At 41.4% G+C, this 17,374-nt stretch overlaps 1 protein-coding gene across 1 annotated transcript in view; it reads left to right on the forward strand.

The window, feature by feature from the left end:
* The window catches only part of LOC108896858 (MAM domain-containing glycosylphosphatidylinositol anchor protein 2), a 161,899-nt gene that overhangs the window by 72,690 nt on the left and 71,835 nt on the right, over positions 1-17,374 (forward strand). Inside the window, 3 exon segments of the mRNA XM_051071963.1 lie at positions 6,285-6,481; positions 9,733-9,865; positions 10,108-10,377. Coding sequence (XP_050927920.1) covers positions 6,285-6,481; positions 9,733-9,865; positions 10,108-10,377 — 600 coding nt within the window.

Raw genomic sequence — 17,374 nt, forward strand, 5'->3', positions numbered from 1 at the left:
TTTTTTACACATTAGCAGCCAGTAGCTTAAGGGGACAAGTATCTTCATGCAACACTAACAAGACCGTTGTCCTCTATATCCATTTAAGCTACTCTCCTACCAACAATGTAGCCTGCTGTATTGTTCACTATCGCTCCATTGACACCATTCTGCTTTGCTACTTTAATTGGCAGTAATTACACTTAACCAGGCCTGATGACTGTGGCCTCAGAGAGGGAGTCAGTTACCTTAATGCATATCCTGTGATGGCTGGAGAGAGAGAAAGGGAAAAATTGTGTGTAAGGGGCTGGGGAAGTCAACTAAAGGAGATTATATGGAGAAAGAGGGAGGAAAGCAGCTTTCTCTCCCCTCCCACCCAGTAGAAATTTAAATTCAAGTTAACACAGAAATGTGGAAACACCTAATGAATAATTCAGTATTTGTACCACAGAGGCATGCCAAGCTGCAGCTATAGCAGGGGTGGTGTGTTGCCCTTTACAAACCTTAACGCAACTTGTCCACATCCCCTCGCCGCCACCCCCTCACTGTGTTCCTGGCAGAGACAGAGGAGTAGCCTTTATAAACCCCCGATCTCAAAGGCCTGCCCCTTTACAGTGTATTAAAACAGTTGTTTTGACCCTTGGCAACTGACCCACTGATTAAATTTCAGTTCTATACTTCAAATATTAAAGCCTGGACAGGGGGTTGTGTAATTAATTAGACCCAAGACACACTCTCACACACACATGCACACACATACATGAAATCACCTAACTTAATATATCTGCAATATTTTATTAGGGCTTGTGCTAGAAGGATTTGTATATTTAATATTGTTTTACTGACATAACCAGAATGAAAACACTGATTTGAAGTGGTTGCTTTTCTCCAATATAGAAATAGTTAATGTGAATAACATTTAGTTCATCACAGATGCAATCTAATTAGATGTATTTTCAAAAGCATGTAAATAATGTTTGCACATTGTTATTGACCTTTCATTGCTTTCACATTGACTGCTGCATTTTTATTTTAAGACGTGAAAAATGGAGTGAGTGCATTAAGTGCATGTCACATTAGCAATCACCAGAAGTGCATAACCTCTGTTTAAATACCAAAAACATGTATAATTTGCCAATCCATTTGAAAAATAACAAGAAGTGCATTCATTTTGTGAAATTTCCACAGACAACTCTTCATCTCGATGGAATTGCTTTCATTATTAGATACACATCATATGCATATTAGATTCCCATAGCAGTGTTAGATACTGTAAACTTTTTTCTTTCTTTTTCTTCAAACATCACTTCTTATGTTAACTGTCTCCCTCAAATCAAAAGAATAGTTTTACACTTTGGGAAATAGACTTATTCACTTTATTGCTGAGAGTTAGATGAGAAGATCAACACCTATCTGTCTGTACTGTAAATATGAAGCAGCTAGTCATCTTAGCATAGCATAAAGACTGGAAACAGGGGAAAATGGTTAGTCTGGCCTCCAACTACAAGCACTTTAAAGCTCACTTATTAACATACTTTATCTCATGCAGAAAAATGACAAGAAACATTCCCACAGTGGCAGGAATATTCTCATCTATTTCTCAGCAAATAATCACATTTCCAAAAATGTGGAATTTTTCCTGCAAGGTGGAACAAATAATTTATGAAAGCCCCCTAGTTAACAAGACCCTTACAACTGTTTAGACAGCTAATTGTATAAGAGGGACAGCCCTAACATTCCTCTAAACAAGCAGTGGGTAGTAGTAGTAAACATATGATATTTTAAATGTTTCATTTTAATACCACAGTAATCTGGTTAGAGTGTGCATGTAGACATACTACATACATGTACATGAGGTGAGGGCTGTTACTTTGATGATCTGCCATAAAATATCATAAGAGCCATAAGATCTCCATCAGTGCTGGATCACCAGCCATGTGTGCGTTACCATTTTAATTATGTGGTGAGATGCACTCAGCTGCTTTGTTGTATGATGCATCCAGTCACCGTTTGTGTTTTTTCAACCTAGAAATGTGTGCTACACTGTCACAGTCAGATATAACACACCAGCGGAATGTGCTCCTCCCTGGATTCTCTCCTCTCCATCCTTTTATCCCCACAACAGCACTGAGAGCAGTGCAGCACATGAAGCTGCTCGCACTCATATCTCATTTCTCAGAGAATGATATTCAGTTTACTGAGATATCTCTGTTACACAGGCGCCATCGTCAGAGTGGACTTGTTGCAGAAATAGATGCATCATGCCCTCGCCCACCCTCCAAATACATGCGTCCGACACCACAATCACACTTAGAGATGAAGCAACAGCTGACACCGTATAGATACAGCTAGCAGGAGCTAGTTATTGTGGAGTGTAGCCATGAGATAGAGGTCACTGTTGCCAAGGGGCTGAGAGATGGAGTGAAGGGAAATGTTCTGACAGTAAATTACATGGTGCATTCACATATTCCTCCGCATCAGATGGATGTCATATATCACTAGTATGGCTTATAAACCTTTTGACCCACATAAATGAAATGAACACGTACCATTCAGCAAACTGAAATTACACACCATCTCTAACTTGTTTTATTTTTGCTGTCTTATTTGATGCAGTATGTTTATGCACAGTGTACTGATGTTGCATATTGTTTGCAATTTTAGGTCTTCTTACAGTACATTAATCCCACGCTTCATGCATTAGCATGGAAATATCTCAGACTCTGAATCTCATATTCTACACATTATCTCAATCTTTCTATTTATCTGATGGTACTGGTGGTATTTTAAAAAAATCACTCAGACTCCACCATTAGCAGAGCCAGACACCTTCGATGGGCATTTAATCTGGTCGAAGACACATTTTCAGCAGCCAGTCTTAATATCTAAAAGAAACAGAATCACCTCTTATTGCTTCTTATTTATGTAGAGGTGACTCTGCTTTTTTTAGGATTTGCTTTCAGACTCCAGCTTCTAAAAAAGAGGCTTGAAGGTGAGGTCCTGCACAGGGCAGGCTGCCAGGTAATAACTTCTTTAATCGCTTATGCCTCATGCCCATATTTCTACAAAAAAAAAGCCCTACAAAGAGAGCAAGTTCCCCTTACTTGGAATGTGCAGAAGACAGCTGCTATACAGTATCATCACCTCATTAACTCTGCATCTGGATGGCAGCAATTTAGAAGTTATTACATGTTCTCGAGCCTCTTTTTCCTCCTTTTCTCTCTGACCATGACCTCATCTTTCCCTCTTTCGACATCTCTTGGTGCCAAATAAAAGCAAAATAGCATATCTTTGACATCACAGGGATGTTTGCTCTTGAAAGATGTCGCGCAAATGTCATTCAGATCAGCGGCTCCCGCTGGTGATCAAGCTGGGACAGTGATTAGGTGAAATTAATCGCAGGTCTCTGTTGCTCATGGCTGACAGTCTGGGAGCCTGATAGGTGTTCTCTTCCCAGGTGACTTCGGCGGATCAGGCGGCAGAGAGTGAAAGACATCAAAGCCAAGAAAAAATAGAAAAACCCACTTTAGATTAACTCCAGAGAGACAGGTGTGTGTGTGTGTGTGTGGGGCGGGGGGGGATTTCTGTGCAAGGATGCTGGTGTCTGTATATATGTGTGGATGTGTGGGTGGCTGGGTGTGGGTAGGTGGAGTAAGGTAATGTGTGTGAGTTTTCATGCAGGTGTCTGCTTTTTTTGGAGGAGGGTTGAGGGACATGAAAGGAAGGAGCTAAGGTTTGATGTGATAATGAAGCACCTTCTTTAGTCTTCATCTTCTCTTTTATCCAAACCACTTACTTGTGCCTATTTGTCCAACAAATGTTTTGGTAGGCCTATAAAGCATAAATCTGTCTTCTGCTATTCAAACGGGAATATCAAGAGCTTCAGTTTTTGTTCGAGTTTTTCCTCACTTGAGAGAATTTTTTAAAAAAACGACTGTTGATAATTTGAATGTTATACCTTTTTCTCTGGCTTGTCTTTTGAGACCTCTAACTCACACACGCGATGCATCTAGCATTTCCACATCAGTGTGTCATGCTGCCCGCCCCCCCCGTGTCTTAATATCAGAGAAACCCAGGGCTTTGAGACTTGTCATGGATGGTGAGAGTGAGCAGGAGTGACGCTAAGGTTAGCTCGCTGGAGCGTTTAGCTGTACATGGGCAGATTTACAGGCCTGTGAACCCATAAACCTGCAATTACAAACCCTAACAACTCTGGTACAGGCGGCCTGTACACCGCAGTTTTCCTCTGGGCTCGGGGATTTAAGCTTAACAATCAGTCAAGCGTGACTTCAGAAGCTAATTGCACAAGAGTGGCACACACACACACACACACACACACACACACACATATACACACACAACGTCCTTACGGGAGAAAAGACTGATGGTGGAGGTGGAATTTTGTTTGAAATTCATCAAAATTTAATCCAGTGCGTACATTTCCATATTTCCATATTTATCTCTTTGCGCTCCTAGCATCCACTTTCTCTCTGCATATCATTTTGGCCCTATTAATAGCTCAAACCCCTCCTTACCTAATATACAAACATACAGAAACACACGCTCACACTCTTGTCACCACAGGAAAAAAAAACAACAAAAAAGACAACCTCCTATCAGGTCCAGCTCTCAAAGACACGTGTATCCCAGGGTAGATAGGGGTGTCAATGAATCACACCATTTCTGCCACACTTGGTAAATTGACTGTTTGAAGCAGGAAACAGATGAGAGAGGAGCTGGGAAGAGTCAGAGATAAGATGTAGGATTCATACTCTCCTCCTCCTCTCTATAATGAATCAGTGTATTTACTTAGAGCAATCTGCTCCTCTAAAATGGCCCTGCAATCGCTCCGTCTTCTCTGGAAGCGATGTCACCCCCTCCCCTGTTTTTCCCACCCCACCCCCCTCCCAAAAGGTAATTGCTCTTACCTGAGACACTGTAATGGATCCTGGATGAAGTATTGACCGCTGCTAGATTTTGATTAAGAGGCTGTAGGGCAGACCATGTCTTTAATGAAACTGAGGAATCAGCATTCTCTGGCTGGTGCGTCGAGGCTGGATGCTGTGCACTGTGGCCCACAGGCACCTTGATTAGGGACCTGATCCTCAGCAAATCCAGGGGTGGGGGCAGCCACTGAATTAAAAGTGATGAATTCATCCATTAATATTACCTCGGGCATGTGTAGTTTTTCTCTGGAGGCTTATAATCATTATAGATTTGGATATTCATTTACTGTAAGCTGTTTGCACTCTCTCACTCACTCTCTTACTCACACACCAGTTCTCTCATTCAGTCAATCATACACCTTGTTGCTCACTCACTGATACACTAACTCACTCATTAATATACACAGTCACTTTCCCCTTCATATGCAAAAGGTCAGCCTTTATCAATCAGAATTTTTGCATGAGGGATAACTTGCATTGACTTCTCTCATCGTCTCCCTTAAATTGCCTTTTTGCTCGTGTTAAAAACTGATTGCATCTCGGAGGGAGATGAAAGGGAAACAGCTAGCTCCCCACGTTCTTTGAGCGTGCAAATGGACATAATCTAAAAGGCGAGTATTAGCATGCTAAAAGACACCACAGCTATGATGAACACCATTTGCCAAGGCTTAATGTGATAGCCGGCTAAGATGATTAACTTTGAATCCATTTAATCAACCACAAGCGCTTTCTCAAATAACCAACTGTCTAGTGTTGGGGTAAAACTTCCCTCAGATCTGTTGGGAAATGGGCAGAGCAGCAGATGTGTCAAATCACAGAGTGCCGAAATCAGAGCACAGGGCCAGCCAAACATTATTCTTTGAAGTGATAGACATCAAACATCATTTTGTGCACAGTATTTGTCATCCTCACTCGTGTTTGAAGCTCACAATGGAGTGCGACTTGGAGCACACAGCAGCTCGCTCATTGACTGGGAAGTCAATGTGCCCTTGGGTTGTATGCTATTGACTTGAGTAGTTCAAGTAGCGGGCCTCTCACCTCCGTTCATGCATCGACCTCTGCGTGAATGCCAATAACTGGCTCTTCTAATGCAATGAGAATTCTGACCCCTTCAGTTAGACCTTTCACCACAATCAAGAGGCACGGAGACTGTATTTGTGTTTACTGATAATATGAAGATATCACAACTGATTTGTTTACCATCACTGCAACAGCTGAGTAAATATATATTTATGCCTGAAATGTGGCCAGCAAGGTTGATTGATCAACAAGAAATTATGGAGTCTTTCACCACTTGAACAACTCATGGAAAAGTATACATTGACCATTTCCTCCTGTCTATGTGTGCTCCTCTCACAGACCTTGACGACCCGGTGGTGACGGTGCACCAGAGTATAGGAGAGGCTAAGGAACAGTTCTACTATGAGAGGACCGTGTTCCTGCGCTGCGTGGCCAATTCAAACCCGCCAGTCCGCTATAGCTGGCACCGCGGGAGAGAGGTCCTGACACAGGGCTCAGACAAGGGCGTGGAGATCTACGAGCCGTTTTTCACACAGGTAAGACAGAGGCAACATGGATGAAAATGATGGTGTTTCACATCAGATGCTCTGAAGACATACGTCTTTTGCCCTTCCTAATAACCTTTTGCTGTCATAGCACAAAATGAGCTCATCAGGGGCTAAATTTGCCAAAGCTCTTTCAGACACTGCTCTCTCATATCATATGAGCTGCTCTCATGACCAGCATTAAGTTGCTATTGGTGGTACCAGAAGGGGGGAGAAAAATTCTAGCAAACTTTTTTTTTTGCAAGAACAGATTGTGTTTACTGCACAATGGGAACTGTGTCAAAACCATTTCAAAAATCAAAAATGCACATAAAATAAACCAGTTTTCATGGTGATAGTCTTACTGTTATTACTAGTAATCGAAATTCTGATGCATTGTAATACAGTATGTTGGAGATCGTGCTCGACATACTGTTGGGCTTTAAACAGACACTACAAATATGTAAATGATGACCTTTATCAGCCTCTTTTGACAATGAGTAAGAAGTGCAATAACATGTTGTCACGATACTCTCACACACTTCCTGCATTTCACAGCAGTGGTGAGTCAGTCACAGTAGCTAGTTAATGAATCAACACGTCTTGTTACAAAGGTGACATGTTGCAATGTGAAATACAGAATTAAAGGTACTTTCATTTCCCATTATCTTATGTGTTTGTAGCATGGGCGGGGGGGGGGGCTTTTTTGTATCTCAATCCCTAACACTACCCCCTTGTGATACTATGGGACAGTACAAGGTTGTACTCATTAACCCCTATGAATAGCAACATCACTTTCACTAGACTAGTTTCAGCGACTTGCAGACACTGGAAGATTGGGTTCTCTTCACAATCAGTTCCTTCAAATGAGCAAGTGGATTTTCTTTGCAATGTGAAAATTGAGAGGGTTGGTTCTAAGAAGGACCTTGCACAGTCAACAAAGAAACTAACTGAGATTGTTCTGTCACTAGTAAGGGAATTGTAGTTTTTCAATTGATTGAGTTAAATGTGATTTGTATGTGGAATTGGGCGTCAGGGAGAATGGAAATCTACGAGACAGAGAAAAGACATACGAGAGGGGAAAAGAGGCTTAAGAAACAGAGAGAGAGGGAGAGGAAAAAGGAAGTGAAATTGATGTTTGGCCAAATGGAGAAAGATGGCTGGGAACTAATGGAGTGGGTGAAGGGGACTGAAAAAGCTGCACAACTGGGCCTCATCAGACACTCCTCCTGTCTCCATCCTGCTCTTCGTACCTCTTTGCTCTTTCCCTCGCTCCTTCATCCTGCCCTCTATTAATGCTTTAATTGGGTCTGAAAATTTGAGAGTATCCCAAACCTAGAGATTAGCTTTGTGTGAGTCCAACCCTAAATAAATCCAGACTAAACTCCTAGTAATTTGCTATTACAAATGGCTAATAACATTATTTTTCAACAATATACTTGAACTGGCCTGAAATATCTACAGACAATTAGCAAATTCATAACTGACCCATATCAAGTCTACAGGGTCATGTAGAGTCCATTTGAGTCCATTTGAGTCCAGTCAGTCCAGGATTTGTGTGTTAAATTCGTCTTTATTACTGTTCTCCCTCCATTATTCTTCATTCCAGCTTCACTCCACCACCTTTTCAGCCTGACAAACGATTTTTATATTCCCACTGTTACTATAGAAATGCAAAGGTGGCATTTCAAGCGCTGTACGTAGAACCGGTTCATAATTGAGTGAGGCCCAGAGCTGTGCTTTTATTGTAGAAACCCTGTCCTTTCTGCTGTCTGTTACTTTCCCCTCCACCTCTGGCACCACAATTTCCCCCACAAAGTGCCTCAGAATAGCACAATTATCAAAGGTATAATGGAGCCATTTCTCATCTCTTGTCATATTCTCACCTCTTTACAGTAGTCGATGATGTTTTGATGTTTGTAATGAGACCTGATGTTTTCTTTTGGTGTGATGTTCTATTTTAGCATGTTGTCTTGATCTTGAGGAGGTAACCATTTAAAGCCTGGTTAGCAACATAACCCTCATCACCCAGCTGAGGCCACATTACATTTGTGTTAATTATGATATTTTTCTGCAGCTCTTTGGTTCAGCTTCCTCTCTCATTTTCTTGGCCCCTAAGTACCCTACAACTGGTTCTGCTGCTATTATGAAAAATGCCCTCAATTCCATCTTTAATACCATGTATTAAGTTTGTCGAGCTGGTTTTGATTCTATTCTTCATCTATTTTCCCAAAGATGAGCATTTAATCCCTAAAAATAAAGTTAAAATATGAAAAAGAAGCTGGAGATAAAATATTCTCTCCCGACAGTGACAATACACTCCTTTATCATTTCTTTGCCCTTTACCAACAGCCATACGTCCTGTTCCTGAAGCTCGTGTACTTTAGCATTCAATCTTTCCATCAATATGACCATCAATCCTCCCTTTCCAATTCGGTTTAATGTGTTTGTCCTTTCCATTCCTTTCTCTGCCCCTTGCATTTTCCAAATAGATTTTCCTTCCAATTTGCCCCCACCCAGCGCCCCCCACCTTTCCCTGCTGTGAATAAAGCTTGCACACTGACTACTACAGACCTCATCTCCTGATATCTGCTCCGAAGCAGAGGAGGTGACAGAATAAAGAAAGGAAGTGGAGTGTAGGCTGCATGGCTAATCTAATATAATTAAGTTAACCATGAGCCTCATTGGATATGAAAGGTTTTGAAAGACGTGAGTGATTGCCATGTTGCTGGACTGTCATGTTTTAATCTGCCGTGCCCCCTCCCACCCCGACACCCACGCTCTGCCGTCCACTAGATCAGAGGTTCAGATTCTCGTCATAGCCTTCAGGGCGGGGCTCATGTGTGACAGGCCTGGCTGGAATCAAACACACTCTCTCACTGAAATCCCATTTCGGTAGAGGGGTCCCCTACTGAGCCCATTCATAGTTGTATAGCTGAATGGTAAAAATACTGCAGGGCCATTAACTGGGGGGTAATCCGCACGTATGTATTGAGCAAGTTGACACATTAACTTTCCTGAAAAATACCAGAATCATATTTTATAGTGATTTTACAGTAATATTCTTGAACTCTGCTGCCTTTTCTTTTCACTTCTGGCTTCATTAACTCCGTATACATATTCATCTCTTTGACCTTTCTTTGGAGCGGTTTGGCCTTTGTCATCTCTTCCCCAGTACCTAGTTTTCTGCATTTCTTTTACTTGATTATGTTGTTATTTTTGCACACATTTGCATACCAGTGTTGGTTTGGTCTGAGCTGCAGGGGGAAACAAAGATTCTGAAGCTGAAGAACCTACGTCCTCAGGACTATGCCAACTACAGCTGCATTGCCTCTGTCAGAAATGTGTGTGGGATCCCTGACCGCAGTGTCATCTTCAGACTCACCAATAAGACAGGTAAGACAGGCTCTAAGACTTTTACCTTTCTGCAAAGGTACAGTATATCTAAAATTGCTGCCTTTGATAATTTTATTACTATTTTGCAATATAAAAATCTACAAAGGTGTCTTAATAGATGAAGAACAGACATGAAAACAGACAGATTAAGTGATGTGCACCTTCTCAGCAGAGTTGTAATTGTTGTAACTGCTGAAGCTGTCCATCTTCTGCCAGTCTTTCTTACACTGCTTCCTCCACAGCATCTCCATCCATCAAACTGCTGGTGGAGGATCCAATCGTGGTGAATCCTGGCCAGACGGTATCGTTGGTGTGCATCACCACAGGTGGGGAGCCTCCCCCCACACTCACCTGGGTCAGCAGTAATGACAGCCTGCCACAGAGGAGCGTGGTGAAGGGGGGCACGCTCACACTGCCAGCCATCACCTCAGATGAGGCAGGGATCTACAGCTGCGTGGCCAGCAACAATGTGGGAAACCCGGCCAAGAAGTCCACAACCATTGTGGTGCGAGGTGAGAAGGCATAACTGCATGACCAGATATCTGGAGCCTTAAAGTCTCAAGATTAAAGAAAAAAGATAATCATCTGAATAGATAAGAGTGAAATATATACAAGAACAAATATATACTTAATAATGTAATCAATATCAAATCAATAATCAAAACTCAATTATTATGAAATGTTATTTTGTCTTGCTGGCTTTTAGAATGGCTTTAGAGTTCATTTTTATTTCAGTATAAACATTTTTTTTTTCAGTATGCCAGTGTTTTTACTTCATAATGGCATTTTTCCTAATGACACTTTATTTTGTAATGTTAACTTTCATGACATTGGAGTTGTCACCAGTCTTTGCCCCCTCACACTCTCACCTCTTTTAGCAAGCACACGACTGCAAGCCACCAAGTTAGCTCCTGTTTGCTACAAAAGCGAAAGAGAAAGATTTTGCTGGGTCGTGCATATTTCTTATCAAAATGCTGCAGATGTAACTCTGAATTAAGCACCTAGCAGCTTTTGCTAACACTTAAGCAGACAAGCCAACCAGACTAGTTAGCTAGCTAGTTAGGTAGCATGTGCTACTGTATTAAGATAAATGAAAGTAGAGGTTAGTTAATGTAGACATACACCAGAAACTAACCTTTGCTTTATTTACAGCCACAACCTCATCTCAGAATTACTTTGGCATTGTCTTTGCAGTAGCTAACAGGTACCAGCAGGCTAAATGTGGTTAGCATTTGTTGATTCTCTCCTTGATTTTGATTTTATGTCCTTCATTTATGAAGTAACAAATCTCACTATTATTGCTCAGGCTACTTAAAGCCAGTTGAGGGCAGCACTGGAGACAAGAGTGTGAAACCATTAATAAAAATACTCTTAATTCAAAGAGCAGCAGGGTTGCTGCCTGTTAAGCCATTATTATGGGTTTTTTTCCAAGTGGCACAGAAGGCAGAGGAACATCTGATCTTGCTGTAGTTCGTTACGGAAATAATCGTTATCAAAGTACCATTTTTTGCATACTTGTTATATTGATCGTTTGCTATCAAAGTGGATACACAGAAGGTGGGGGTGCTTTTACTTTTCACCCAGACACATCGTATATACAGTATATACAGTAAAATGCTACAAAAACTAGTTTGAAGGTTAATACTCAAGACAGGCAATTTTACCATCTGTAAAGAAAAGCTGTTTTGTTATAAGACCTGCATGATGCATGAGAAAATTGACTTTCATACCCTTAAATCAACTGCTATTACTAAGCTTGAGGATTAAGGGTGGTGTGTGACTAGGCTTTCATCTGTGACATAACAGAGGATCCCAATGCCCTGAATGTGAAACTGCAGGAGCCTCTTGCAGGTGAATAAAAAGATGCATTAATTACTGGGAGCCTTTGCAAGCAAAACAGCATACATAGGATGATCCAAATTCAAAAAAGCTTAACCTGTTTACATTTTACTTTCCAAAGAATATCATGCATAGACAAATGGAACACATTTGTATCAGAGTTTAGCAGATTGACTCAGAAATGCAAGTTTCTCCCTGAGTTTTCTCCTTTCATCTCAGAGATTATGCCACAGCTCCATCATCAGGTCGCCTCTGTGCTCAGCTTCTTCGGAAGCATTTATTTAAGCAGCCATATACTCCCTTGGATGAAAATCAAATCGTCAACAAATCATTTCTGATGGCCCCGGTGACAGATACACCCCCTCTCTGTATTGTGAAAGTGCCCATATAGTTGAGGACTTAAGAAGTGAGAGGCTTACATCAAAGAGGAGGTGTCAGGTGTCCCGTGGGAGCAAATAAGTCAGAGCACACTCACTGCAGGCAATCGCTGCAGTAAATCTCACGTTCTCATTGATGTGTCATATGAAATCAAGTCAATGAGTCACCTCACATTTTAATGTGAATTAGGAGTGAAAACAAACCAAAGACATCAAGGCAGTCTTAAATGAAATGGGGAGATGTTTAAATGACATAATTAATCAATATGTGACAAAGCAAATTTAGGATCAATAAAAACAGAATAGAAATTGGGCACATTTTCATGAGACTGATGAACAGTGACTTCCTGTCAGTGCAGATGTTGAATCAGTAGTTATAGACAGTCAAGAACAGGGTGAAGGGCATTAAATGACATCCTAAAAACTCTGTCCTGAGTCTGACAAACCATCACTAACTGCAAATTTTGGATCAACATGCCCAAATGACATTGAGACATATTGATTATCAAAGCGAAGCCAATTAGAGAGGAAGACAAACTTAACTGCCGTCAGCATTTGATGAGAAGCACCCCTCAGTCCAACAAGCCATCATTGATGTCAGTGAAATTGGACTAAGCACTATAGATGCTGCAAAAGCTGTAAAAGCCAAACATATTACAGTCTGTATTTTATTTATATGACAGACTGATAAACTACTTTCAGTTGGACAGAGGGAGGGGTCTGTCAGACATCGCTAATTGACAGGAGATGAGTTCAGCTTGTTATCACACATCTCAGAAGCTCTTTCCGGAGTCTGATGAGCTGTCACTGACGCAAATGCAATTTTTGGATCAACATGCATTGGATGAAGGGATATGGGCTGTGTAAGTGTACAATGACAGGAAGTATGTCTACATTCATGACATGGATTTCAATAACCATCTTTTATACTGTTATTATAAAATAACAGTATATTACACTACATAATGGATTCTAGTCGTCACTTAAAGCACACTGCAAGCATCAGCAGGATGTGCTAGATTGCAATAGTGTTCTCAACCACACTCACCTCATTTTGAGGTGATAAAAAATAGCTTGTACAGTATATCAGCATGAATAGTCTATTGAGACGCCTATTCTGACCCAGTTTTAAAAGCAAACCATGCCCACCTTTATTAGAATAATTTCTCCATTGTTTGCTCATGCTTTTGTAGCATGTCTGTGGCACTTTATCATGCTGATCCCTCCTGTTGTGGAGTGTCACGCTGCATGAAAACAAGTTCATAGAGTCTTTCCATTTTAAGGAGGGCTTGGTGGTTGGTTTGGGATGGATGTGCATTAAATTTCCACCTTTAGCAGGAAACATCCATCACCATCGACACTGTTAGATGTTTGGATTTAGAAACAAAGTTATGTTTTTCTTTGATTTTTAATTTTTAAATTAATTTTTAATTAACTTTGTGTGAGCTCACCAAAAAAACACAGTACAGAAAAAGCAAATATGTAGCGGTGTTGTAGCGGTGTTGTTTTCTTTACCCACCTTCTCCTAGCATGTGAATCAGTCTTGCACGAACGCACTCAAATTCTATTGAAGTTATACAAACACTTAAAGACTTTGGAATAAATACTGCAACTGCACAAACAGTACAATCATGGCACTTAAAGTGATTATGCTGTTCCATGGTGACTAGATCTCACATGTTGCTTCTTTAGTCGACTAGATTATAAATGAAAATTAATGGCGTATTCACATGTGAACATTCTGTATTTGTTTTAATTGTGTTTGAGAAAACATTCAGTGCAGGCACTTCAATGGCAACTTTTTTTCTGACGTGATACTTTGAAGTGAGGAGAAAAGGAAAACTGAAAGAGGATAAGCCAGGCTCGAGGCTCGAGCACAGGCAGACCTTTAGTTGCTCTTTGTTTGTTTGTGCATGTGTGTGCGTGCGTGTGTATGTGCGCACATGCAAGAAGAATAGAAGAGAGAACGCCTGTGTCTTAGTGTGAGCATTTGCATTCTCTTGCTAATACATTTTCACATACAGTATACTCTTTTTTTGCACCCATTGATTTAATTTTCTGAATATCTTGACTGTAGACGACAAAACTGTCTTTAATAGTTCAAAATCAAGAATGCAAAAATGCTGTGCCAGTTGGTAATATATGTGTAGGTGTGTGTCTGGCCATGAAGGCTGAAATGTTGTGAAAATTTCTCAATTATAAGCACTTGGGCAGAAATGCTGGTCATTAATCTCTTCATGTCTGCGTTTCTGTTTATATTCATGTGCACTTATTGCACATGTACATGAAATACCAAAACATTTGGGTCTGCTCCACTGAGTTTATTCTGCGTGTTTTGCAGGGTCACCCTGTGGCCTCATGGTTGCCTGTCTCAGCTCGTTCACCCTCCTCCCCAGTCCTTGAGAAGCCCTCTCAAACTGCTGTTGCCAAAGGGGGCTGTGTGTGTGAAAACACACATCTCTCCCCAGCAGATGGTGGTTTCTCTGGCCATACTGTCCCACCAGCCAGACTGCCTTCCAGGGCTTGGCCATCTCTACAGCCAGCCCAGCAGGCCACTGGCATCACATCACCCTGCTGACAAGATCCTTTTTATGGATTAAGGGTCCACTACACGTCTTCAAATGCAGGTCAATGCCCTGTTTTCCCCAGCCACTTGAGTCCATTCTGTCCCCAACAAAGACACCCGTTTGTGATATATCTGCTACGACAACGCAAAGATACTCTGTGCTGGTTGTTCCTTCCTTTTTTCTGTTGGTTATCAAATATGCGTAGGCAGCTTTAAAATGGAGAGTTGGCAAGTTGAGACAGAGCTGTCTGTATATGGTGTTGTTAAAATGGGCAGCTGGCCTGGCATTTTGTTTTTATGTCTTCCTGCGCACACACACACAAACACACACACACATAGCTGACTCTGTGCATGCCTTTCCCATCTTTTCGCAAAGCAGTGTGTTTCCCCTCTGTGTGATGTAGAGAAATGAGCATTCCTGGTAGCAATCAAAGATACAAAAATCAAACGGCGCTGCGTTGTCATTGAATTTTCTAAACAATTCCTCCAGGAGTTCCTGACAAATTCAGGTATGAGGCTGTTACGATCGAGACATCCATCATTCCGACCTGCTAATGTAGACACAACTAATTCCACACACATACACATTTGAAAATAAATACAAAGTCAAACACACTAGCTACCATCCACAGATTGTAACTCTGATTGGAAGCTTGCTGGTATTTATAGGCAAGCAAAAATGCAATCTTTTTCAGTGTGAGCTCCCTGCTGTTTATATTTAGACTGTTGGGGTGGGGAGAAAACAATCATGACGTGCCTTGTAAAAACCTGGCTGTCAGCATGTGAATCAACATGTGAATGACCCTTATCAAATTTGCTTTGGAATAAATTCTGGTCAAACGCTGAATATATTTCCATTCATGAATGCCAGATTTAATGGCTGGATGGCCAGAACTGGCACAGGCCGGCCGGTCTCTTGGGCTGCCGCCCTAAGGACTGTCTGTGTGTGAGTGTATTTTTTTATGTGTACATGTGCTCGTGCCTGTTTTGTTTGTGCATTCAGGGACTGTGCGTACACGTGAATCCTTTTCAGCATAAATTAAAGCCGGAGGTCAGCCTGAAGGTTGAGAGCAGCATTTAGGACTCTGTTTTTTTCCCACCACAGAATGGACATGTGTGAGAAGCCATGATATTGTAAAGGTGCTGATGCATGGGGGAATGTGTTAGCGCTAATGTGAAGATGCATGGAGTGATAATAGAAAAATGAGAGGTGTTTGGATGGTGAATGTGTGTATGCGAGTGCCTGTGAAAGCCTTGTGTTTTGAACCATGCTAATGTCCGTTGTCCTTTTTTGTGTTTAACCTTGAGCAGAGCAGATGAGGCAGAGGAGAGTGGCAGTTAGAGAGACATCCATCTGGCTCTGAGAGATGAGTTCGGCTTCACATGCTGATATTCTCTGCAAGAATGAATGGAGAGCACAGTATGACGCCTGCTGAGAGACGGACAGGCAGGACTGACTGAAAAATGAGATGGACTGATGGGTTAACAGGAGGATAATGATTCAGAGGGAGAGCGGAGTGAGACACATCTTTCTTCTCTACCAGACAAAGGCAGAGAGAATGCACTAGAGAGTGATGGGGGAAAGAAACACATTCAAACATCTTTTTTCTTGCAGTGTTGCTCCATGTGTGTGTGTGTGAATAAATGATGCCTTTGTGTCTTTGTCATTATGTGCGTACATACGTGCATGTCATAGTCAGTATGTCAGGGCTGTGTGTACTTTTGCCCTGCTAAGAAGCTCCCCTGAGGTGGTATTGTAATCCTGCCGTGTGACACGAGCTCTCTGTAGAAGAAGGCCTCAACCAGGGCTTTTCTCTTTGTGTGATTATCTGCGCTTTTCATGTACAGGCCACCCATTATTCCCACAGGCTATTAAAGCTATGGAGAATCATACAGGCTCGCTGCAGGCAAAAGCACTTCAGTTTTTGTGTTTTAAAAAAAGGGAATGTGAGAACACTGCAATATGTACAGTAATGATCCAAAAGCATGCCTTGCATATCCACTGGATTACCATTGGAATTGAATGCAATCTCAAGCAAAATAGGATACAGAAAACATGTAATGCAAATGTAAGCACAAACAGAACCTCCATTTCTTCTCTTGGTACAACCACGAAGAAAGTAACTCCTGCAAGTGTCCCCATAGTGGATGTTTTACTCCTTGGCATGTTGCCACACTCAAGGTTCAATGACAGGAAACTCTGATGATGATAAAAGGGAACCAGCTTCCAAAATTCATCAATAATGCATGCAGAATTTGTTTGTGCATATGTTGACTTGTGTTTTGTGCCCCAGTGCTTGTGATACTGGCAGTGCTTTTAAAAATAACGCTAGATTTCCTTCAGTGGTGCCTGAGATGTGTGCTTGAATTTTGCTTATCATACCGTGCTTTAGTTGGCATCTAACAAAGCAGATGCAACATGTTTTTGTCGACTATCAGAGTCAAAAAGTTTTTTCAAATCCCAAAATTGAAAACCAAATACCTACCGAACGACTGAACATTCGATTAGTCAAATATTCACAAAATAGCTCCACTTCCTCAATTGCTGTCCAGTGTGATGTCTACCTTGACAGGCAAGAGAGATACTTGGAGTGCTAGGATTTCATTATTAACTAGGATGGCACTCAGTAGAGTTTATACCTCTACCAAGGCCAAACAATCTTACATTTGTCTGTCTATCCTGTAGAAGAGAAAAATCAAAGGAAGAAGGAATCTGACAACATAAAT

This window comes from Lates calcarifer, linkage group LG7_1, assembly GCF_001640805.2.
Source record: "Lates calcarifer isolate ASB-BC8 linkage group LG7_1, TLL_Latcal_v3, whole genome shotgun sequence".
Lineage (NCBI taxonomy): Eukaryota > Metazoa > Chordata > Actinopteri > Centropomidae > Lates > Lates calcarifer.